The 25,408-nt window shown below is 44.2% G+C and overlaps 1 protein-coding gene across 5 annotated transcripts in view; it reads right to left on the bottom strand.

The window, feature by feature from the left end:
- LOC128324687 (FRAS1-related extracellular matrix protein 1-like) overlaps positions 1 to 25,408 on the bottom strand; it is a 195,824-nt gene that overhangs the window by 89,839 nt on the left and 80,577 nt on the right. For all 5 annotated transcript variants that reach the window (XM_053249535.1, XM_053249534.1, XM_053249537.1 and 2 more), the window contains 2 exons: positions 13,264 to 13,408; positions 6,844 to 6,985 (listed from right to left, as the gene is read on the bottom strand). In XM_053249535.1, the coding sequence (XP_053105510.1) occupies positions 6,844 to 6,985; positions 13,264 to 13,408 (287 nt within the window). The remainder of the gene's footprint in view (positions 1 to 6,843; positions 6,986 to 13,263; positions 13,409 to 25,408) is intronic.

A 25,408-nucleotide genomic window follows, 5' to 3' on the forward strand; every position in this document is an offset into this window, starting at 1 on the left:
TGAAGTTTATCTGGAACCCCAACTCCTGCAGGGTATCGATCACGAGCTCGAGGGTCTCCAAGGCCACCTGTTCTGTACTCGCCATGACCAGCCAATTGTTGAGGTACGGCAGTACTTGCAGGCCGTGTTCCTGTAGGAACACCACCACTGGGGCCAGGCACTTCGTGAAAATGCAAGGAGCGGTAGTGAGACCAAATGGCAACACCTTGAATTGATAGGAGATCCCTCATATCTGGAACCGCAGGAAGCAATGATGTAGAGGCCTTATGGACACATGATAGTATGCATATTTTAAGTCCAGTGAGACCATCCACATGTCCCTGTCCAAGACGGTCATGATGGTAGGCACCAACAGCATCCGGAATCCTTTGTAGACCAGATGCCTATTCAGAGCCCTGAGATCAAGATAGGGCACTGACTGCCATCTGGCTTTGGCATCAGGAAATACCTGGAGTAGAACCTGGGACTGTCCGGATTTGACAGGACCTTGATCGCATCCTTCTCTAGGAGAGAGGTGACCTCCTGGTCCAACTCTGGGGTACGAAGGGTCACCACCATCCCAGATACCAGTTGCAAACTGCAAATCTCCAGGGCGTAGCCCAAATGTACTACTGTAAGGACCCACTGGTCCGTAGTCACCTTGTCCCAACTCGCCACAACTGGATGCAGGCAGGTGACAAGGTTCCCCAAGAAACTGTTTCTGTGGCAGGACACTAGGGTGAGCTTTCTGGAAGGCCGTCTTATTGTGTTATCTTGTGCTGGTCAACGACCGTAATAAAGATTATTATTATTATTATTGTGTTATCCCCCCGATTTGTGTCTGAGGGGGAACTTGTTGTTCTGAAAGGACCGTTCGGAAGGCGACTGGTGGTGAGCTGGCGCTCTCTGTGTCTGATGAGGTGACCATTTGGAAGTTCTCTGTAGCTTTTGCGATGGAGAGCTATAGGACATGGATCGTGTGGTGTTTCGCAACTTTTTCACTATCTGAAGCATGTAATCGGTTTGTTCCGAGAACAGGCTAGAACCCTCAAAGGGCAAGTCCTCCACCCTGGCACGAGCCTCATAGTGAAGGCCAGATGACCTAAGCCAAACGTGGTGTCGAAGTGCCACAGACATGGCCATCACTTTAGCAGCACTCTCCACGGAGTGACGGGCAGAATACAGTTCCTGCTTGGAGACTTGCATGGCCGCCTTCAGAAAGGACTTCGCTGGATCCTGCTTATCCTGAGGAAGGAGATCCAGGAAAGGACCCAATTTCTCCCACAAGAAGTGGTTATATCTAGCATTATATGCTTGATAGTTTGCCACACATAAGTGCAAGGCCGCAGCAGAATAAAGTCTTCTCCCAAAGGAGTCCAATTTCTTGTCTTCTTTATCACCTCAGGTCGACTTGCTGCTACCCTTGGACCTCCATAAAGAGGCCTCTACAATGATAGAGTTCAGGGTAGGGTGACTTTTCAAAAAAGCTGCATCCTCCTGTAATTGCACCCTGTAGAAGTTCTCCAGGCACCTATTTGGCTGAGAGAGCGTATTAGGCTTCTTCCAGTGAGCTTTCGCCACTTTCAACAAGGCCAGGTTGAAGGGCAAGGCAGCAGGCACCTTGGCCCCCGAGTCAATCAGCTGAACAGGAGGTCCAGCTCCCCTTCTTGAAGGGTACTGAGATTCACTCCCAGAGCCAACGCCATACAGGTCACATAGGCAGTATACATTTTCAGGTCATCTGACGGAGAAACTGGCTTTGAATCCGAGTGGAGATCAAGTGGGGACAAACCCGGGGAGACAGCCTCCGAGTCTGTGAACTATCCTCACTGTCCGACATAGGGTCCCCTCGTACTGACTGGTCCTGAGGCACAGGGGTCAAACCCGATGGGGAACCAGGCATATCAGCCGGGTAGGCCAGAGCTGGGCCCGAAGGTTCCGGCAGCGACCAGCGAACTAGAACTGTCTCTTGGTGCGGCTTAGATACTGACATGAACTCCCCAGAGCAATCCTCACGTCCCGAGGCAAACGGTGCAGAAAGCGTTCGTGGTCAACCCTCTGCATGCGTGGGGGGCATCTGGACAGTCCTTAGTGCCAAAGGCTGCCGATACTCAAGGTCTTCCGGGTGGTGAGACCCATAACAGGATTGAACATAGTCTGAGCAGTCCGAGCAGCTGTCCATCTGGTAGCGATCATAGGAACCAGGGTCCCGACACCAGGAGCTGTAGACATGCTCTGATTCCAAAAGAGGGGAACGATACTCCATGGTGTGATAATGATCCCAATAATCCCAGGACAGATCCTGCTGATATGTCAAGGATCGCTCTTCTTGATCGACATGGGGGCGACCTATGTCTAGGAATCCATGAAGCGTTGGGATCAAACTCAGGTGGAGCATAGGCTTCTTCCTCATCCAAAGCGCAGTCGGGTTCCCCCGCCACAACTGAGTCCAAAAACCCCGACGGCACAGGCAAAGCAGGAAGCGTTGATACTCAGGGTTTTTGCACTGAGCAGAGTGACATCATCTTGGCCTTCTTAGAGGTTGGGCCCGACGATCCCTTGGTATCCGTCAATCCCTTCCGCTAGGGGCTTGGGTTTGATCTTGATCCGTTGGGGAGTGCTTCTGAGTCTTAGATTGTTTCTTTTTCATCTTTACCCCTGACAAATCCGGGGGTGGGTTGCAGCAGCCGCCTGAGGCTGCTAAGAGGGGAGCTCCTCTGACCGCACCCTATCGCTTGACTCTGCCAAAGGCTGAGCGTCCGAGGGTGACCATCTCGATGCCGGGACCTGGTCCTCCACAGTATTGACAGCCGATCGGTCCACTGACATCGAAGCAGCCATTTTCAGAGACTATTTAACTTTTAAGGCTTCTGAAGAATTAAGAGCCAGAACCCACAGGGCAGCGCACAAGAGAGAAGCTCTATTCCTGCGAGCCTGCTTAGTAAACTTCTGGCAATGCAGGCAGGTCTCAACAATGTGGGATTTCCCCAAACACAAGAGGCACTCAGCATGCATATCAGGGAAGGGAAGCTTCGATCCACAGCGGATAACTTTGTAAAGTTCTTCGTACCCAGCTTACACGCCGAGGGCCAGCAGGCCACCATCCTCCGTCCCAGCTGGGACTGGATCTCAAAGGAAAGACTGTTAAAAGAAAAATGAAAAGGCAAAAAAATGCAACTGCGCAAAGAGAAAAACAAAGGGAAACTAGAGAAGAAAATAGGAGAAAAAAACAACCAGACTACCAAAGCCAAAGAGTTGCTGAGCTGAAAGACACCACGATGTTCGCTGAAGTGCGGATGAACAAAGACTGAGGGAATGAGGAGTGGCACAGCTGCATATAGTGGCTGGGGGCGGGGTTCCTGCCCAAAGCAGGATAAATCGAGCTTCTTAGATTCTGACATGGTCTCTGCACAGGCACATAGCCCATATGTGTAGAAGACAGAGACCACGTCAAAGAACCTCTGTGTGCCTGAGGAAGACACACTGAGTCAAATGCTGACCTCCCCTGCATATACCATCCTTCTCCACTTTCCCCACTTCATTTTTTTTAAAGCAGGGGAATGGGAAGAGCATCTTGGTGCCTTGCTGGTGCTGCAATAAATGGTGCCTTGCTTGGTGTCTTGCTGATGCTGCTTAAAGTGACTGTCTCACCTTGCCTCATGGAAGGACCACCCTTTGACAGAAACAGCCAGTGGCACATATTCTGCATGCCTGTGGGTTTGCATGTAATTTAAGGTATGGAACGGCCCTTAGTGTACTCATGTTTGAGATTGTACTCAACACGTCTGGCTGTCATAATGACTAAATTTATGGTGCCCATAGCAAGGGGAGGGGAATTGCAATGGATGGCAAGTTTCAAAGTGTGTATGGGGGAACAGCTCCTTCAGGGTGGATGTTTGATAAGCTGTCCAGTTAGCATTCCTTCAAGTTTTTTCCTCATAGTTCATACCTCATTCAGACATTTTGCTAAAGTGCCACTGTACATGGTTGCAGTGGCGCAAATGAGTTCAAAGTCCCACCTCTAACCTGTCAGTCATCCTTGCATCCCACTGCTCAGAGTGAGGTTTGTCTGAATAGGGAAGCACCTATCCATGATGGTGGATGCTTGCATGGAAGTGAGTCTGGGGCAATCCAGCCTTGTTTTCATGGAAGCACCTACCATCATGGGGTAGGGAGCTTCCCTTTTCAGACAAATCCCACTCTTAAGTGTGAGCAGTGACGTGAGAATGACTGTTGAGTCAGAGGTGGGATTTCTGACCCATTGTGCCATGGTAACCATGTACAGTAATTATGAAGCTTTATGAGGGTTCATAAAGCTTCATTATGAGGCTCCAGAGTTATGATCTTTGTCAGTAATACAGGAAGAACAACCTCCTGCTCCTTTCCCTAACATCCAATTAGAAAGACTCAAATTGTTTGGTTTAATGCCTTGCACATATAGAATTATGATCAAGGACACATCCACACACATGCTGTAAGAAATTTTCCTTCAGAACCAAATAAATGAGGTTTGCTTTCAGAGGCGTAACTAGGGAAAATAGCGCCTAGGGCAAGCACTGAAATTGCGCCCCTGTCCAAACAGGAATGATGGGACTTGTAGTCAACAATATCTGGAAATCCCTGTTAAAAGGAACACTGTACCATCTAGACATGGTTGTTGATCAAAACCTGAAAACATGAGCCATCTCTGTAAAAGACTTAGAACAACAGTCAGGAGTTATGCGAGGATTCCAAGTGTCATTTTCTCTGTCTCATCTCATTCTTTAAAAAACATGACTTTGTCCTAGAGGATCACCTGCCCAAATAGCCACTAGCAAAATAGGGGAAGAAGAAGGTGGTGGTGTGTGTGTGTGTGTCTATAAAATAGTGAATGATTCCTACAAGCCTTTGTCTTATGATGACTGTTGGCTCATGGTGGTGCAGTGGTAAAACTGCCGCCCTGTAACCAGAAGGTTACAAGTTTGATCCTGACCACGGGCTCAAGGTTGACTCAGCCTTCCATCCTTCCGAGGTCGGTAAAATGAGTACCCAGAATGTTGGGGGCAATATGCTAAAATCATTGTAAACCGCTTAGAGAGCTCCGGCTATAGAGCGGTATATAAATGTAAGTGCTATTGCTATTGCTATGATGGGGTATATGTGCATTTACCACACTAGTGCTTACTTTGACACCAAGAGGGAAGAGGATACATTAGTTTGCCACACTAGACAGAGGCATTTGCAACAGGAGCAGACAGCCAAGTTCTGCCATGGCCAAAACCAGCCCCTGCCAGACTAAGAAATCATTGTAATTTGCCCCTTCCTGTCACAAGCAGTGTGCTGTTCTTTTATTATTGACTCTAACTCTCAGATACCCCAGTCATGGATGGAAAATTCAGGGTCAATTTACAAGAGACACATTTTCTATATGGAAGTTTCTTCTGTGCAGGTATTGTGCAGACACCCATGTGTAGTGACCGCCAGGGGCATAGCAAGGTTGGAATGGGCCAAGATGAGATTTTAAAATGGGCCCCCAGCCCCTCCAAGTCCAGGGCCTCCACACATCCCATGCCCCCAAGGATTTAAGTCTGATATTTCAAAATAAGTATGCTGCCTGAAAATACATTTCACTGAATACACACATGCACACTTCACAGTATATAGTGATATACATTGAGTACTATATATTTGTGCTACTTTTAATGCCTAGAACACACTAGCAACGCTAATTATTAAAATGGCCCCCTCGCTACAGATTAGCAAAGGAGACTTTCAACCATGCAGGGTGAGCCTATGTTTGTTTTCTCAGAATTCTGAACAAATTCAGTAAAGTTTGATTGCAGGAGGTTTTTCACAGGAGGCTTTTAAAGCCCTTTAACACACATCTTCTCTGAAATGGAGGAGCTGCATTCACATGTTGGCCAGATTTACCCTGAAGTCCCTGCAAGTTATTGGGGAGCAGTTCACACACAAGAAAAATAAAATAAAATAAAAGCACAACACATGCTTCACAGTTCTCACTCAGACCTTCTGGGTTGCAAAACAACTTGAACATAAGTGCATTTATGAATGAATGAATAAATAAATAAATAAATAAATATTTGTTCCAGAAGAGTTTGTAATTTTCTGACATGAAACAAGCCACTTATAGGCCTTTTTAGATAGTTTTTGTTTTTAAAGCCAGCACATGTTTCAGTCTGTTTTAAATTAAATATTCAGAGACTTCTCAGTCTCACCCCACCCCCAACCCCCCATATCAAACCCCTATGGCAAGCAGATTCCTATAGGGGTGGGGGGGGACCACAAAAAGGAATTCACAGCCTACCTAGCAAATGCTGTGCTGGATGGTCTGGGCAGAGGGGCTGCTGCTGCTGCTGCTGTAGAGAACTTTGCCTGCTTCCTCCTTCCTGCCTTTCTTGGGGCCTGCCGAGTTCAGGCTTCAGGGAGGCCTACTCGGAGGCCTCCCTGGAAGCAGAGGCGGGGATAGAAGAGCTCTGCAGTTTGCAGGCCTTGCCTATCCTAGGCCTTGCCAATCAGCCGGAGCTGGAGGCAAGTGGCTGAGGGGCCCTGGGGCTGGGCAGGTGGGCAATGGGGTGGGGGTGGCAGGAACTGGCATGAGGACCCACTTCAGTGGCGCCTAGGACACATGCCCTGCCTGCCCCCCCAGTTCCGCCTATGTTTGCTTTGCTGTGGATATTTCAGGGCCATATTTTAGAATTTTTGTACTGGAAAAGTAGTATCTAAGCAGTAGCAACAGCAGCAGCAGTAGTGAAAGTATATCACTACTCATCAAGAAAAAACACAGAAATCCTTTGTTAGGGGCTGACATAGACTACCACCTGTTGAAAGGCAACAAAAAATTGACACACTGAAAATCCTTGCTACCTTTAATTTTAGGTGTCCACATTTTGGCTTGTTGTTGATGATATAATGGAGCTGATTCCTTGAAGAATCTTTGTCCTCCACTTCTAATGACACACTGGAAATAACTTTACTTGCAGCAACTTCAACTTCTAAACCTGTGTTCCTGGGGGATCAGAAAAGGATATGTTGAGCAGTGGGGAGAGGGGAACTTGAACACAGCAATTCAGAATCTAAACCTACTTTATTTTATTTTATTATTTATTTAACACACTTCTATACTGCCCAAAACTTATGTGTCTGGGTGGTTCTCAATAAAATACAAATTAAAACAGAATTAAAATGTTAAAACATTAAAATTTAAAAATTTAACACACTGTTTAAAACTGTGAATCTAATAAAAAGCCTGGGTGAACAAATGTTTCTTAACCGCCTTCTTACAAGTTTTCAAATACTTTACATAATTTAATCTCCATAACAATTCAGAGCGAGTTCAGAAAGCACTGCCCTCCCTCTGAATGAACAAAATCTTTCACCCTTGTTCTCAGGCTCCCTTTGTATTGGGGAGAAAAATCACAGAAGAAGAGGTTGCTTTCTGCAGCTAATGATAGTTTTGCAAAAAATCCCCCATCCACTACCAAAAGTACATTCTCCTCTCTTTCAGTAAGGAACATAAAACCATAACATCAACAAAAAGATTGATGTATCGTTTTTTGTTGCATGTACAACAAAAGATAGATTTTCCCCTCTCCTTCAACCCAGGGGCATGTAGTGGGTTCAAGATGGATCAAACGTGCTGGAATCATGGAATAGGGAGAGGGCATTCAGAAGCACAAGACTCATCCCCTTTCATATGGATTCAGATAGGAAATCTGATCAGGGACCAAGATGTCTTTACTAAGTCTATGCTAGTAAAAGGGCAGATTTCCTAAATATGCACAAAATACTGCAAAGATAATTACTAAGGGTCTGGAGTTCACATAAATTCCTGTGGCCCTGGCTTGCCAGTGGGGAAGTATTCCTTTATAGAATGAGACATCTTCATGATAGGATGGCATATTATTGATACAGTAATAACCTGCTCACAAATAAACCGGAGAGAAGCCATTCCTTCCATCTGTTTTGCATTATGAATAAAAATCACAGTAAGATCACATTCTCTGACCCAAACCTCTGACCCATCTGAGAGATGTCATTCTTGGCAAACTAAACAGTTTGATAAAGACAATGAGATAAAATTATCATATGAGCCAACAAGCTTCCTGGAATGGTTTAACTCCATACCTCCATATATGATATTCATGGGAAAACCAGAGTCAGGTATGCCTAGCTGGTGCTCCAGTATTTTTAGTCATGAAGGTTTTGGTGCCTATCTTGGCAGGAAGACAGGGCTTTTGTTCTTGTATGGCTGAAGTATTCCTGAGCAATTTCTAAAGCTGATTAATGCATGAATGGGTTTATTCCTCACATCAATGGGTTTCTTCCTCACATTTCTTCCTTCCTGATTTCCCCCCAACTTACCATTACATGCACATACTTTTGTTATGAAACTTACCTTGAAATACCCAGCCATTTCTAAATGAACAAGATTTCCCTATGTGCCCATGTTAATAGCTACAAATACTAGCTAGAACTGATGTAACCTCTTGTACTAGCAGCAGTGCAAACAAGATTTGATGTTGACACTTCTGTATCTGTGTGATAGGATCAGCCTTAAGAATGGCAAGAGTGAGTTATAAGGTAGCAGCCAGGACACAAATGGCACATTGCTTTAACTCTCCTAACAGTTCCAAGTTCTTCCAGTCCTGCTTCCATTCTCTTAGGGCTTGATTACTGCAATGGCTGGTAACGGTTAAATCCCAGATCATCAGGGCCAGCTGTACTCCTGCAGTGTGTGTCATGTGGACTGCAAAAAACCTCCTAATCTCCAATTGTCACTGCAACAACTGACATTTAACAGGACTAACCAACAGAGTTCAAATTTCAGACCAACAATCCCAGTTAAATGCCAGGTTGGCCTAGGAATAGGAACATAGGAAGCTACCATATACCGAGTCAGACCATTGGTCTATCTAGCTCAGTATTGTCTACACAGACTGCCAGCAGCTTCTCCAAGGTTGCAGGCAGGAATCTCTCTCAGCCCTGTCTTGGAGATGCCAGGGAGGGAACTTGAAACCTTCTGCTCTTCCCAGTATGGTTCCATCCCCTGAGGAGAAGATCTTGCAGTGCTCACATGTGGTCTCCAGGGTGGACCCTGCAGCCAGGGTGGACCCTGCTTAGCTAAGGGGACAAGTCATGCTTGCTACCATAAGACTAGCTCTCCTCTCTTTCACTAGGTATGTGCAAAATGTTTCAAGCTCAAAACAGAACACCCTTAAAATAAAGGGACTGTTTTGAGCTTGAAACAGAATGCCCCAATTTTGATTGGAATGTTTTGAGTATTTTGAGCGCCATTTTTGAGGTCGGTTTTATCCCTTGCTGATTGGATTTCTGGCACTGGATTCCAATGGCTTGCATTCTCTTGTTATTATACAAATCAAGTATTGCCATGGGCAACTATGCCCCCATTGGATGGGGGGGACACACAAAATGAGGGCATTTCAAATTTCAAATGCATTAAAAGGGACTGGGAGGCAGAGAGAGCCCTTATACTGTGTCTCTCTTCCTCTACATCAGGACAGGAGGAAAGAAGGTTTGATTTTGTGCTTTTCTTTTCTCAGGACTGAGTATAATATACTGTGGTATTGCTGCTCTATCTGGTTTTGCTGGTTCTCAAATTGACAAAGGCAGAACTTGGGTGCCTTGCTTCCTTGAGATAGTGTTGTGGTGACAAATGGACAGTGGCAGCTTTCTCTGTGTGTAATATTTCTTGGTGATTGCTGTGATGCGCTCCATGTCTGGCCTTGAGACTAACTTCTGTGTCTCTTCTGCAATCTGCATTGCAAGGTGTGCTCAATCAAAATGTGGCTGAAGTTGCTCTAATTGATTTTATGGCTATGCTTGCTGCTAAGTAAGGGTGCTGCTCTGACAGCTGTTGTAATGCCTGGAAGTAACATAAAGAGTAATAATTGTGTGTGAGAGAACTTGTGCCAATGATGTTATTGCAGGAAGGTACTGTGGCTGGCAGTGGATACTGCGTCAATGATTCTTTAATTTTTTGGTCATTTTTGGACTGTTGAGATGGACAGATTCTCTTTTACTATGTGTTTCTGTTCTTCAGTGTTTTTCAAGGCAGGATTTCAAAATGTGAGTACTCTGCTTGTTCCGGCCATAGGGAAGAATGGGAACCTGAAACACCCAGTTGTTCTCCATGGATAGCTCCTAGGGACAACAAGTGGGTTGTTGGGTAGGGCATGATGGGTGCTACCTACCACCCAACCCACAAAATTAATGGACAAGCAGGCAATTTTAAACAAAATGTTAACCTTTTCCCCAAACCCCCATAGGATCCTATGGGGGGTTTAGGGAAAGGTTACCAAAGAAAGAAAGAAAGAAAGAAAGAAAGAAAGAAAGAAAGAAAGAAAGAAAGAAAGAAAGAATTAAAATTGCCTGCTTGCCCATTTCTATTGTGGGTTGGTTGATAGGTATCACCCATCATGCCCTACCTAGGAGCTACCCATGGGGGACAATGGGGTGTTTGGGGTTCTCTATTCTTTCCTATGGCCGGAACACTTGAAACATTTTGAGTCTGTTTCTTCAAAACAGCTGGCTCGACCACTCTTTTAACGGAATTTTTTTGCCATTTTGTCTTTCATTTTGAGCTTGAAATGAAATGCAAGATCCACTTTGTGCACATCCTACACAGGGCCAACCACAGATCAGAGGTTTTTGCAGCCTCCACGACACTCTCTGCAGGAGCCAATCTGGGATTTACTGATTACCAGACATTGCAGTAATCATCAGAACAATCCCTTAATGTAAAAATAAGGATAATGCGCTTCAGTGAGTACATTATGGGACTGCACCCTGGAAAAGAGTAACAGACTTCTGCGAGCTGAAATTTCGTATACCATAACAACCTGATCATGGGGATGAAGCAAGTTGCTATGGAGATAAGTCAGTAATGTGTGCTATGTGAGTGTATGTGGGGAAGGGGAATAGAATAGCTTGCATTCCACAGGTGGGCCTCCAGCCCTTATGCACAAGCTGACAAAGCCGGGAGGACAGATGACTAGAAGGCAACGTGGGTTTGTGGAGAGGGCATGTCAATTTAGCCTCAGTAGCAGGGAGATCATGTGGACACGATTCTGTATTAATCTCTTCCACATGATTTTCTTTTACAAACAATGAATTCAGATGTTATCACATGGTATAAGAAAAGTCACATATATAAATTAGATTGGAATTGAACTTCTAGTATCACAGGAAAAGACCTTTCTCAGGGGAGTAGCCATGTTAACCTGTTGCAGCAAGAGTCTTGCAGTATTAGAAAAACTAACAAATGGATCATGGCATGAGCTTTTGTGGACTATAGCATGAAACTTTTGTGGACTATAGCATGAAAGCCTATGCTATAATAATCAGCACAAGACAGTAGCCTGATTTACTTGTTATGTCCAATGTCTAAACAATCTGTGTAACACACATGTACATACAGATGTATATGAATGTACGGTTGTTCACACATTATGTTAAGTGCATGCACATTAGTACACTTCCTATCTGTATCCTGTATTTGAGGGGACCTGTATGTAAGCTTACTTTTAAAATGAATACATATACAGCCATGGCAGCTGCTGCCATCTGGGACTGGGGAGCAAGGATGCTAGTTGCAAAAACCACACAGTGAATGTTTCACAAGAGTAAGCCCATTATTTCCAATGGACATGCCTGTGGGTAACAGCCACTGAGCAATTTGAGCCATTCAAATCTAGCAGCAGCTAGAACCCCTCCCACACCTCCCCAAAAAGAAAACAGCCCATGGCTGGTAAATGATAATTTACAGTGTCCCACCTACCAGAGAAGAAAAAGAGGCAGCTGGTCTGCTGTGATGCAGGGAACTTCCTACTTCCATGCTTTGGGCGCTCCACATCACCACCTCCCCAAATTAGCCATAAAAGGGCAAAGGAGACAAGTGCACAAGAAGTTGCAGCAGCTGGGAGAAGGAATTCACAGCAGATTGGCTGCCTCCTTCCTCCCCTGGCTGGTTGGACACTGTAAGTTCTTTTAAAGTACCCACAGAATGTTTACTCTTTCTTTTCTGTACTTTTTTGGTGGGGGAGGGGCATCCCCTCCTGCCCATACTGATGGACCGCCACTGTTATACTGCCATTCACACAAAAATATGGACAGATATACTGACACCTGGACACATATAACATAATGAGGCTCTCCAAACAAGCAGTGTGGAGAGCCTGCAGGGAGTTTGTGGGGAGAGCAGGCTTGACCCACTCTCCCCACACACAAGCAGTCAGCTTGCCTTGGGTGCCGGATTGGCCACCCACACGATTACGGGCTCTGTCACGGAGCTGGTTGGTGTGGTGGGGATCATTCTGGGGAGCCTCCTGATGTCAGGAGGCTTGTTGTAGCCTCCTGGTCGGGGGTCTCTTCATGAGTTGCCATGCTGTGGTGACACACAACCAACTAAACAGGGGTAGCGGAGTGTGCACTCCGCTAACCTCATTTAAGGGGTGGGGGAATTAAGCAGTTCACATGCACGGTGGAAACTGGGCAGCGCTCCCTTAGCCCGGTTCCCACCGTGTGTGAGAATAGCCTCAGTGTCTGAAAAGGGCTAATGTCTTGCATTTGAACAAAACACAGGCAGGGGTACTTACCACTAAAGCTTATCCCGCTTCCTCACTCTAAAGTTCTATATACAGTAACAATATTGTTGTTGTTGTTGTTACTACTACTACTACTACTGAAAAAGGAGACTGTCATTTTAAAAGGACAAATAAGAAATCTGTCGATGTGGTTCAAATATTAGTGGGAGATACAATGTAAAAACAGCTCTTTACAAAATGTTAGGTTTTACTTGAATGTCCTACAGACAGTGAATATTTGTTTTGTACTTGCAGTATCTATTTGGATTATACTGCAGAAATTCATCTTCCACAACCGCTTCAACAGGACCTTTTCTCTGGACCTCTTTCCTCCAAATCATTTTCGATAGCATCATTTTGCTAAACAGCTGTGTCTTTCCAGTTTACTGATCATGATAACACAACTTTTGTTGAATTTGATGTTTCATATAGGATTTGCTATTTGTACTCCTCTGATGAAGATTAATTAACTCTACTACTCTGATCTATATATTCCAATATCATGATTTTGTATGAAATAAAAATGAAAACAATTGTAATTGTCAAGAGACAAACAATGCATCCATCATCTTACCAATAAACATTCTATTCAACTTGTTAACAATTAAAGAGAAATAAAATGCTCCCCCCACCCCGTCTCTCCTAAAGTCACTTTGCATAGAATGTCACTTCAACAGCTAACCTGGAAAGATGAGGGATTTCATCGTTGACTGGCGTGATGTAGATGTAAAGTGTCCCTTGGACTGTGTGCTTGCCATCTGTCAGCTGAATGGTGAAACTATCCTCTAGGCTTTCTGTGTCATCATGCATGTACATAAGCATCAGTCCTAGTGGAGAGAGAAGAAAAGAGGAGAAGCAAAACAAGAGACAACTGAGTCCTTGGAACACAGCGGTTAGGCCAAATTCTAAAGGCAATCAACATCCACATGGAATTAAGGATATCAAAGCCACTAAGACTGGGAACTTGGTTACGTTTTTCCAAGACGTTGCCCTAGTTTCTTCTCTCAAAGCAATCAGAGAAATGCTAATATGGTATTTTGAAACAGTAAAAAACAACTTCATCACAGAATGGCACTTCTGAAGCCCGGAACCTATTTCCCATGCAACGTCTTCATTTGCTAATCAGCTTGGGTGATTAGTGTTCTAAGAAATAATTTTTGTTAAAATCCAGAATGAATTGGGCAGCTGTCTGACACATTGCCTCCATACCATAAAGACATGAGGCAGAAGATGGATGAAAAAGGCCACAACTTTATGGGTTCCAAGAGCCAATTAATGCAGCATGGGGATTGGTGCTCCACTCCTCTTCCCTCAACACTACAGTCAATCTAGCACAAATGCCCAGTTATGGGTCCCTAGCCTGATTTATGTTGGGTGATTAGACCTCAGCTCAGAGCAGCATCACAGCCTGTGGGCTGTTCACTGACCTTCTTTGCCAAGCTGACAAGGTCAAGATATCAGCAGAGAACATTGCTACACCCAGCCACACAGCCTTTGAAGTTGGAGATGTCCTCCCAGAACAGAGAAGCCCCAGTCATGTCTTCCTGAGCTGCAAAGCCTTTAAGGAATGGCTAGAACCCATCATTCCCCATCATGCCAAACATGTATCTTTGTATGTTTGGATGCTCACCAAAAAGCTGACCTAAGTGTCCCTAGACCCACACTGTGCTTGCCAGTTGTGACTGAGAAACCCGAACTAGTTAAGAGAAACAATGTGAGGCAAAAAAAAAAAAGACACACACAGCCCTACACACACACAATTCATGGAAAGCAAAACAAACAAACAAACAAACAAACAAACAAAACAAACCCCACAACCCTCCTACCCAACCCTCCATAGATTGATCAGCAAAAGCTCACATTGTGGAAGGAAGGGATGCCTCTCACATGCCAAATGAGGAGGCTTGGGAGGGGGAAAGCATAAGCAGCTGGCTCACCTGACCCACCCAGGCCTCCTGGCCAGTAGGAACACCCCCTCAGCCTCCTGCTTCAGCAGGCTGGGTGGAGTAAAACTGCCTTGTGACTAGCACAGGTGGGTGGTGACTAATGTATTGCAGATGGTGCAAACTAATGTACTGGAGATGGTGCACTGGCCTGGAGGAAGAGTTTTGTGAAACAGTTCACTGCTTCCCCTACCCCATGGCAAGCATTCCTGCCATTTCATATGATGGGAAGGCCCCTAGTTGTGTGAAATGGTGGTGGTATTAGCAACATACAACACCCATCCATTGGAACCATTGCCACAGCTTGTGACAGTAGCCAGTGACTAGCCTTAGTCAAAATTCATTGTAAAGATTAAAGAGGAACAGATTGGGCATATTCATGTTAGACAGAAATGAAATAATTGGAAATTACCTTACCCTGGCAAAATTGCCTATGGCAGGGCTGCTCAACTTTGGCCCTCTTGTAGATGTTGGCCTACAACTCCCATAATTCTTGGCTATTGGCCACTGTGGCTGGGATTATGGGAGTTGTAGTCCAAAGATAGTTGGGGGGTCAAGGTTAAGCAGGCCTGCCCTATGACATCTAAAATTATTTAATTATCTGGTCACTATTCGATATTAGGGTCATTCACATGACTACTGGGGCTGGGATTGGGGTTGGGGAGGATTGGGGGGAAAGGCAGGATCCTACCTACCTTCCCCCATATGATTGTCACTTTTGCCAGGCACCACTGTTCACATGTCCACACAATTTGTGAGTGGTGTGGTGATCCAGAAATAGGGGGAAGGAAGCCCACCACTAGGAATCTCACAACACACTGCACGAGGAGCGCAGTGCTTTGTGCTAATTCCTGCTTCTGGGTTGCTTCCCCACGCCCGACCTGCTCTATTATCCTGGTGCCTGCCAGCAGCCCAAAAGAAGCTGCTGGCAGCCCAATAGCCCATATAACCTGGATGTGAAGTAGGAAGCACGCAGGCGTCATCCTACCTCACCTTTAGACCATTTTTAGAGTCTTGGGCACTATGCGCATCTTACTAGTTAGTTATATAATCATGAAAATAATGAATTGCCAAGTCATGAATGGATGAATTATGAACTACAGGGTTGTGAATCATTCAAAATTGGCGAAAGTTCTCAACCAGTATGAAGGGAAATGAGCATTTGGTAATTATTTGTTTCTTTGAAAAGGTCTATTCATTTCAACTCAACTTTCTTCCTCTGGGCAAGCTTGGGTATACACAAAAAAAGCAAAATCAAACTCTTTATGGGAAAGGACATAATTTAAATTAAAACCACCATATAATTGGATAACAACTTGAGTGAATTCAGAGGGGCTTAAATTCATGAGCCTGTGTTCAATGTTTGTAAATAGGCTTGAATATGAAAGGAGAACATTAAAATATAGATATTTTAGAAGCAATCAGGTCAGCTGAATAACTAATGTTAATGTTATTCTAGATGCAGAACTAATATTTTATGTGCTCTAGTTCCTTCCATTATAGAAGACTGTCAAAGCACTGCCAAAGAAGAAAGAAAAATGACTGTAATATACCAAATTCATTGTAGCTATTTAACATGCCATGGGGTATTTAACATGCCATGAAGGCATCCTGTGGGTCCCTGGGACAACTCACATCCTGCATGCTCTCATGCTTCAAGATTAGTTTAACAACTTATGTTTAAAAATTTTCTAGCACCTTGTCTTGAGTTCTCCTAAGCAAGTAGATATATAGGATTTCCCTCTTTAAAAAAAAATCTGAACATGTGCAATACAACTTTCCATTGTGAAGGGAATGCTCCCTTTTCTGTACAGAGACTGCCTGGATGTGCTATAGAATTGGGGATAAATCATGTGGGTGAGGTAAGTGGGTGGTCCCTAGGGATGTGTGAATTGATTTGGGTACAAATCAATTTGTACCCAAATCTAGTTAATTCAGGTGATTTGGAGACAGAACAAATCACTCAGATTCTATTAGAATCAATTCGAGATTTGGATTCTTCCTATTCATTTCCCCATATTTACAGCTTTCATTTAATTTTTTTTTAAAGCTAAGCTCTAGCCCTGGTAGAAGTGGAGTTATGGAGCAAAATGTGCGGTCACTATTTTTTCAAGAGTTTGGATTCTTTGGCGTATAATAACTTTTCCTCAATGAATGCCTATGAGGATTCATTACACACCTTCATTTCTTCTATTCATTTTGACTGTCTTTGGACAGTGCCAACTATCAACTGCCATGTGCCAACTATACCCCCACCCACCCACAAGGCAGTGGGGTACTACTCAGTTTATGTTCTAGGAATTTTTTCAAGTGTTTAGACTCTTTGGTTTCTAATAACCTTTCCTCATGATGAATCCCTATGAGGATTAATTACACACCAAAGAGTCTGAACCTCTCAAAAATTCCTAAAATATAATATGAGCACCCGTGTTGGGGGGGGGGTAGTTGGCACATGGGATGACACTAATTCCCTACCCCCACCCACAAAGCAGTGGGGTAAAAATGAACAGAATAAATAAAGGTGTGTAATGAAGACACCAAAGAATCTAAACTCTTCAAAAATTCCTTTAAAAACAGAGTGTGTGTGTGTGTGTGTGTGTGTGTGTGTGTGTGTGTGAGAGAGAGAGAGAGAGTGTGTGTGTGTGTGTGTGTGAGAGAGAGAGAGAGAGAGAGAGAGAGAGAGAGAGAAAACATGGCAGTTGGCACTATCCAATGACAGTCAAAATGGACAGAAGAAATGGAGACATATAATGAATCCTCATAGGGATTAATTATGAGGGAAAGTTATTAGACACAAAATAATCTAAACACTTCAATATTCCTAAAAAATAAACTGAGTACCCCACTGCCTTGTGTGTGGGGGGGGGGGGGGTAGTTGGCACATGGCACTTGACAGCTGGCACTGTCCAATGACAGTCAAAATAAACAGAAGAAATAAAGGTGTGCAATGAATCCTCATAGGGATTGATTATGAGGAAAAGTTATTAGACACCAAAGAATCCAAACACTTGAAAAATAGTGACCGCACATTTTGCTCCATAACTCCACTTCTACAAGGGCTAGAGTTTAGCTTTAAAAAAATTTTTAAAACTGGGGGTCCATGTTAGGGTTAGGCTAGAGTGACTTCAAATCCCCATTAGAAATCTGGGTAGCAAGTTACCCAATTGTTACCTACCCACCATCAAATTTGGTGCCCCTAGGACCTTTATAAGTGGTCCAAATTTTAATCTAATCAAATCCAAATTGAATTGGGTGATTCGGGGTGGGGTGGGACAGATTCAGACACAAAACAAATCAGGGGTGATTTCATTCAGGCACAAATTGAATCAAAAAAATCAATTCGTGCATATCCCTAGTAGTCCCTTATTTTGTAGTGAGAGATTAATTTGGGCTACCCACAGGTAGCTTCTAGCTATCCTCCATCACAGCTTTAGTTATAAGAAAGTCCCTCTTGCCTTGTTTTCTTTTTCCCTGCAGTACTTCCACTGCTGAGACATTGCTGCTCCACAATCAGCTGGAAGTAGTTATAGGTTCACACTGCATTTAACATATTACTGTATATCCCAAGAATGCTAACTTAGATGTAATGAATGCAATTGAACTTACTCCTTGGAAAGTCTGTTTAGATTTGCAGCCTTTTCCCACACTGCAGTATTATTTATTTATTAACATTGCTTCTGTTCCAACAGAAACAAGAAAAAATATCACTGCCCTTGCATTAATTTAAAAGCAATGGTATATGCTTATGACAGAGGGATGCGCCTAAATCCTAAGAATGTTTATGCAGAAGTCAGTCATGTTCAGTGCAGAGGAACTTACTCCTTCAAAAGTGTGCTTAGGTTGCATCTTCTCTCTGTTGCTGGCTTCCAGTCAACCAATCAGCATGCTCTCAGTAAAGGTTAGGGTTCAGGTAGTGTTACTTTCTCCTATTCCTTAGCTCCCATACTTTTGAAATAACAGTTCTACTCCTGAAAATCAGCTCATCAGTACCCCACAACACTGACTCTGCCTTCTTTGCAACCAGATAATTGCTTATTAATTTTAAAATTATTTATGGAGGAACACAATTGCAAATTACACTCATAAAAACAGAATAAAACAATAAGCAACTGCTCTGATCGCAAAAAAGGAAACCAATAATTAAGTCCCCCTACCTAGATATTGACAGGAAGCAAGTGCTATCTATAGCAGTGTTCTCTATTGTAAGGCCCGGGGACCAGTTGAGGCCCCTGCCAACCCTACGTGTGGTCCCCTGACTAATTGTTTATTAGGCTTATGTAAAGCTTTGGTCAAACCTGCATACTCTGCACAATCCCTCTGACATAATGTGGAGATGACAATTCTCATCATGCAGTGCTGTGCCTTGCCCAGTGCCAAGGAGTTCCTTCAAGTGTTGCACAGAGCACTGGAAAATGTAGCCCTTCCCAGTGCTTTCCTCTTAGAGCTCTTAAGAGAACTCTCTCTCTCTCTCTCTCTCTCTCTCAAAGAGCCCTCCCAGTAGGGATGTGCGTGACATAAATGTTGTGATTCATTTCGAGTTCAAAATGAATTGTGAACTTCTCAAATTGATTTGTCCAAACAGCGGCCAAAGCTGGCTCAAATCAATCTCAAAACATTTTGAGTGTTTTGAGCTCCATTTTGCGGCCTGTTTTTCTGGGGAGAGCTGGTCTACCAATAGGGCCAGTTCTTCGAGACTGGCCATCACACTAAGTCCAGGGTGGAGGACTGGTCTACCCATAAAGTGAGGTAAGATTTTTAAAGTATACAGAATTAGTTCTGACAGATGTTGAGATGCCGAGATGTATTTAGGCAAGGGCAAATTTCATGCAGATATGGTAGAACTGCTACTGGGAACAATATAGTGGAGAAGTATGGCTGAGAAAAACTAATCGTATTGATATTGTCAGTTAATCAAGTGGATAAAATATTTCTTTAATTAAATAAGATTTCAAGTAAAATAATTAAAAAAATTAAAATAAGTAAAAAGTATTTTGTTTTTAAAATTAATTAATTTTGTTCTTTAAAAAAATACTTCTGTTTAAAACGAATAGGCCTCTTACATTCTAAACTTATTCCTTAAAACTGAATCCATGACCCTCTAGCAAAAGAAAAGGAAGGAAAAAATATTTACTTCTAAGGTGAATTAAATATAAACTAGCTTAACCTGCACAGAGCATCTGCACACTAGTACCTGATTGCACCCCCTGCCACAGCCCCCCTCACTTCAGAGATCTCCCCACCCTCAGCTGAGCTGCACTCCTGCTCCTCCTCCTCCCTCCCTTTACTCCATCTCCCTCACCTCTCTTGGTTGAGGCTGCAGCGTTGCTGGTGCCTATTGGCCAAGCTGCAGCCTCCTATCTCCAGAGACCTCCCCACCTGAGCCCCACTCCTGCTTCTCCCCACAGGAGCAGCAGCAGCAGTGGTTGACCGGGCCCTTCCTCGCTGCCGCCGCCACCATGGCCATTCGCTCCCTCAGGCCACTGACAAACCCAGGCCCTTCCCTTGCCTGCCTGCCTGCCTCCCTCTGACAATGGCCTCGGTAGCCCCAAACAGCAGCAGTGGTTGACTGGAACCTTCCTTGCTGCCAGTGCCGCCATTGCAGCTCATTCCCCTCAGGCTGCTGACAGTTGGGCCCATCCCTCACCCTTCCTTCTGTCTCTCTCCCTCTCCCTTCTTTTTCTATCTTTCTCTCTCTTCCACTCTCCCCCACTCTTCCTTCCCCCTCCCTTCATGTTTTCCCTCCCATCCTCCTTTCCTCCCTGAGTTAACAGATCTTGTTCATCTTGTTTCCTCATCTAATTCACAGAATGGCAGCCTCCTTCTCTTGAAGGGGCTCTTTCCTCCCTCATAACCCCTCTCTTCGCAGAATCCTGCCATATATATAAGGAATATATATATTTCTTTACAATCAAGAACTCTTCCAACCAGTAACAGTTGCATTCCAATTGACCTTAACCATCACAGGCTCCTCCTCCATATCTGGATATGGAATCCCCACTTCCCAATCACCACGGTGCCACAGGCTCCTCCTCCTTATCTATATATGGAATCCCCACTGCCCAATCAGGTGCTTCTGCTTGCGAACTCTCGTGAGAGCTGCCACGCATGGGCTTAGCTAGGGTATGCTTATAGAATTAAATAAATAGAATATAATAGTCATATATTTAAACTATCAATATAATCTATGAGGCAGTTCAGATGATCTAACAAACCATGGTTTGTTAAATCATAAACATGTAGTGAATGAACCCTGAGCCCATGTGCTACCTCATCCCCATTTGCTTTCCTCTTAATTTCCAGATGCAATGACAAAATCTTGGTTAGTTAAATAACAGCTCTGACTATCATTTGAACCCAGATGCTGTGCTTTAACTGTGATGTATAAATCAGGGTATGAAACCAGGATGCTGGTCTGAGCCAACCCAGTTCTGAATATTTATGACTATGTGGACAATTACATTCCATCTTACGGAGAAACAACTGCTGACATCTAGACATCCAATGAGCTAAAGTGCCAGAGTTTCCTGTTGCAGAATGAAGCACATTGTGCCTCCTGAAATTATGTAACTGAGGGTTATGGGAAATTCAGGGACATATTTTTAGGAGGCGCAAGTGGCTTCAGACAGAAGGTAGGGAGTCAGTTTATCATCCCCTCTCACATGTATGAAATGAGAGCTGGTCTTGTGGTAGCAAGCATGACTTGTCCCCTTAGCTAAGCAGGGTCCACCTTGGTTGCATATGAATGGGAGACTTGATGTGTGAGCACTGTAAGCTATTCCCCTTAGGGGATGGAGCTGCTCTGGGAAGAGCAGCAGGTTCCAAGTTCCCTCCTTGGCATCTCCAAGATAGGGCTGAGAGAGATTCCTGCCTGCAACCTTGGAGAAGCTGCTGCCAGTCTGTGTAGACAATACTGAGTTAGATGAGCTTCCTAGGTTCCTAAGTGTTCTTCCTCATGCATGATATTAGTCTGGATGTCAGTGCCACTGTCTTTAACTAACTTAAAATAATTAATAATTTCCAACTCCTTGTTGGAAATGTACTGGTTGTGATCAGAGTCTTGCTGGCAAAATATTAAAAAGTACAATGGGAAATGGACACTTATTATGGCAGTTAGTGCCTATTGCAGGTAGATTCATTTAAAGGACATGGAAAAGACAAAGTAATCACAATATCAAAAACTAGATCTATATAGAATTTTACAGTGAGAGTTATATAAATTGTCTTCTTGTAATCCTTGCAATTAAACCATAAGGAACGAAGCCACAGTATTATCCTTATATTGCAGATGGGCGGATGAGACGATGGCTGACTTCGGATGTAACACAGAATGGACCTGTTATGTAATGCAGAACCCGTTGTCCTGTACCTCCCTCCCACTCTCCGACTCGCATACGGACAAAACGGAGAGCCCCTCTCTGCAGAGAAGAGGGACAACTGGCTGTCAGGGCTTTGTTCTTCAATGAAGGACAGCGCTGGCAGCCAATAGTAGCCAGAGCGAGGGAGAAGCTTCCTCCCTCAACTCCAGTTGCATAAGGGGGAAACTGTGGTGCCAGCGTTCAGATGTAATGCTGGCACTGCGGAATTGGAGGTCCAGGCAAAAGACCTCACTACAAACCAAAGAAACAAAAGGCAGTTCAGGGAGGGAAATCGCGAGTCCATTTTTTAACAAAACTCTGGTTGCCCACATTTGGACATACAGTTTCCAAAACTGGAGGTTAAGGGACCTCCAGTTTTGTGTTATGTGAGAATGCAGCCTAAGAAAGAATAGTTTGTTTCGAACACCAACCCTCGTGAGTAATGGCAAATGTGAACTTTGCACTAGGAACTTTCCATTTTGTAACTAAGCCTCAAACTCTGTGCTACACCAGGGGGCTAGTCTCACGATTGGGGAAAATCGGGCTAGGAAAGCCTAGCCCGATTTTTTCTGATTGTGAGAACCACCGGGCTTGGCTGTGAGCCCGGTGGTTCTCAAGCGGGTAACCCGCTCAAGTACCCCTCCTCTTAGCCCGGGTTTGCGGAGCGAGTGCTCTGCAAACCCAGGCTATCTGGTCATAAGTAGCCACGGCGCAGCTCCACGGCATGGTTACTCACGAGTAGACCCCCGGAGGGGAGGCAAAAAGCTGCCTCCCAGCTCCAGAGGTCTCCCCAGTATGCCCTGTGCACTCGCTCAGGGCATACTGGGGCTTCTGGGGGCCACATGGCCCCTGAGCTCCCCAGCTCCCGCCAGTTCTGTCACGGAGCCAGTAATCGTGTGGGCGACCGATACAGCTGCCCAGAGCTTTTGTAGAGATTGTCTGCGGGGAGAGCGGGCTTAGCCCACTCTCCCCGCAGTTTCGGCAAAAGCGGGTCTCACTGATTGTGAGACCCGCCTCCAGGTCTCTGAAGAAACAGTGCTGAGTCACTGATGATGCTTTGTTTTGTTGACACATGGCAGCAGACTAGAAGAAAAGATACAAAGAAAATTATTCATTTCTAACACACAGGATTAATCTATTTTTAAACAGCAATATTATATTCTATAATAAATTTTCAGAATGAAAAACTTACCATTAGAAAAATCACTTGTATCCATAAACAGAAGCTATGGCAGCACCAACAACCAGAGTTGAAGTGGAAGGTGGTATATAGAGTGGTGAAAGGTATACCACTCTTGAAATCTTTCCCCTATCCTACATCATTTCCACAAAGTCTCACAAGTCTCCACTTAGTATTTTCCATTTCAATCTTACGCTTAAGGTCTCAAACCATTTCTCATTCCATTTACTAAGTAACCCCCACTGAGAACTTTTTTTTTGTTGAAAACCAGTATATAAATATTTTTAATAAATAAAATAGTTAATTTTACTCTGAACTTGTGAAGTCTTATGCAAGCAGGAAACCTGCCCACTAGCACTAATGAGACTTGAAAAACAGGAGTTAAATTATGTTTAAGGCTTATAAAACTCCTAGTTTTTTACAAGACAGTTATTGTATTTCATAGATGCCCCTAACATTAGAGCATTTTATCCCTCTCTAGTTTGGAAAATAAACTTTTCCTGAGTAAAAGGTTCTGTACATTAATTTTACCTTCATCTCAGTTTCCTCCATGCTGAAGTGTCCCTTAATGTAACAAGTTTAATTAGACTTCTGTGCGTAAGGAACAGCCACAAGAGTGCAATGAATACAGCTAAATCATATGTTCGTGATATTAAAATTCTGTATTTGTTTAGATCAGGATTTCCAAAGTGACCTGCCTCATCATCACAGAGAGCATTAGGCCAGATTTCCATATGCTAATATGTATCTGCCCAATCCCCTTGAAACTGATATTAGAACCTAGAATCAGTTTTTGAATTTTACCATGAAAACAAATAGTCACATGCTCTACGCGAAGTTTCTTTACTGGGTCAATCAGGAAACGTTTCTTTTGGATGGATTTCAGTATTTAACTACAGTATACCCCTATGAGAATAAGACTGGCACTGAATTTGTGGAGCAGGAAATTCTCTTTAGTCTTAAAAGAAATTGGCTTACTATACAAAATTGCAACCCCCATGTCTAGGTGGGATACAGAGTGGTAGTCCGGCAACTGCCAGGCACTCTGGTATCTGGGCTCAATATCACCTGCTCACCTCCCATCTTGTAGAAAGGACGTGTGGTTTACATCAGGGAAATACATCCAAATGCGTCTTCTCAGGGATAGCACTGTGACTGTGACTGAATGGAACACTTTGCAATTCTTATCTCATTCATACTTCACAACATGGATGGCCACAACTTTACTTTCCAATTTTACTTTCCAACTTAATAGGAATGTCAACCTGGAGCTCCAAAATCAAAATCTTACAGTCTGTCCAGTGTATCACAACACTGGCTCATTCATTTACCGATCTGTCTTGTGGAAATGATAATGATCTAACAGAAACAAAGTCAAATGGATGACTCAGATATTGTAAAAAAAAACTTAATATAAAACTTGCTACTATCCACACAACTGCACTCACTCTCCCTTCTGCCTTTATGTTAGGGACCTGCATGGATGGAGATTCAAGCACAGATTTGAAGCCGAACCAGTTCGTGGGGCCGCTAAACCTATTCAACCGGTGGGCGGTGGCACTGGGGGCAGGGCGGTGATGGCATTTTAAAAGTGAGGTCAGCACGTCCTTACCTGCTCCTATGCTGCTTCACGCAGCTTCCTGCTGTGGCGGTGCCACCCCCCAGCAGCCCACACACACCAACAGTGCTCCCCTCAGCAACCACCATGCGGCGGTGCTGCTGTGCCACTGCAATGCGATGGCTGATGTGGGGGAGGGGGAGTGCTGCAATTTGCATTGTGCCTTCTGCTGTGAGTGCAAAGGTAGTCAAAGTACCAAGATAACATACCTTCAGAAATACTGGCTTGGATAAATTGAAAAAATACTATTCTTTAACCAGCCAGTTGGAAAGCCCAATGCAAAGTATTGGTGGTTACCGGGGCAGACCTTTCATGAGGCATGGTGAGGCAGTAGCCTCAGGTGGCAGGTTGTTGAGGCACCAGCAGGGTGGCAAGATGCTCTCCCCACTATCACCACTGGGGCAGCTCTTTGGGACCAAGCGGACCCTTGCAAACTTGCAAGGAGTGCCTCTTTTCTCACAAAAATTGCAAGAATCACAAAGGCCACTAGCAACCTCCCTCCCTACCCACTGTGCCACTTTCAAAGTTTGCAAGGCTTGATTTTGAATGGGGGCTGGCCTCCACCAGGAGCATGGGGCAAGGCAGAATTTTGTGCCTCACTCCATATGCCATAATACCTTGGGCCGCCCCTCATGATAATTAAACTCTCTCCATGGTCTTGGGCCTTGTAGCTTGGGGTACACTTCCTTCCATATATCCCTCCCTATGTCCTCATATATGAAAGACAAATA

Source organism: Hemicordylus capensis, chromosome 4 (genome assembly GCF_027244095.1).
Source record: "Hemicordylus capensis ecotype Gifberg chromosome 4, rHemCap1.1.pri, whole genome shotgun sequence".
NCBI classification, from domain to species: Eukaryota; Metazoa; Chordata; class Lepidosauria; order Squamata; family Cordylidae; genus Hemicordylus; species Hemicordylus capensis.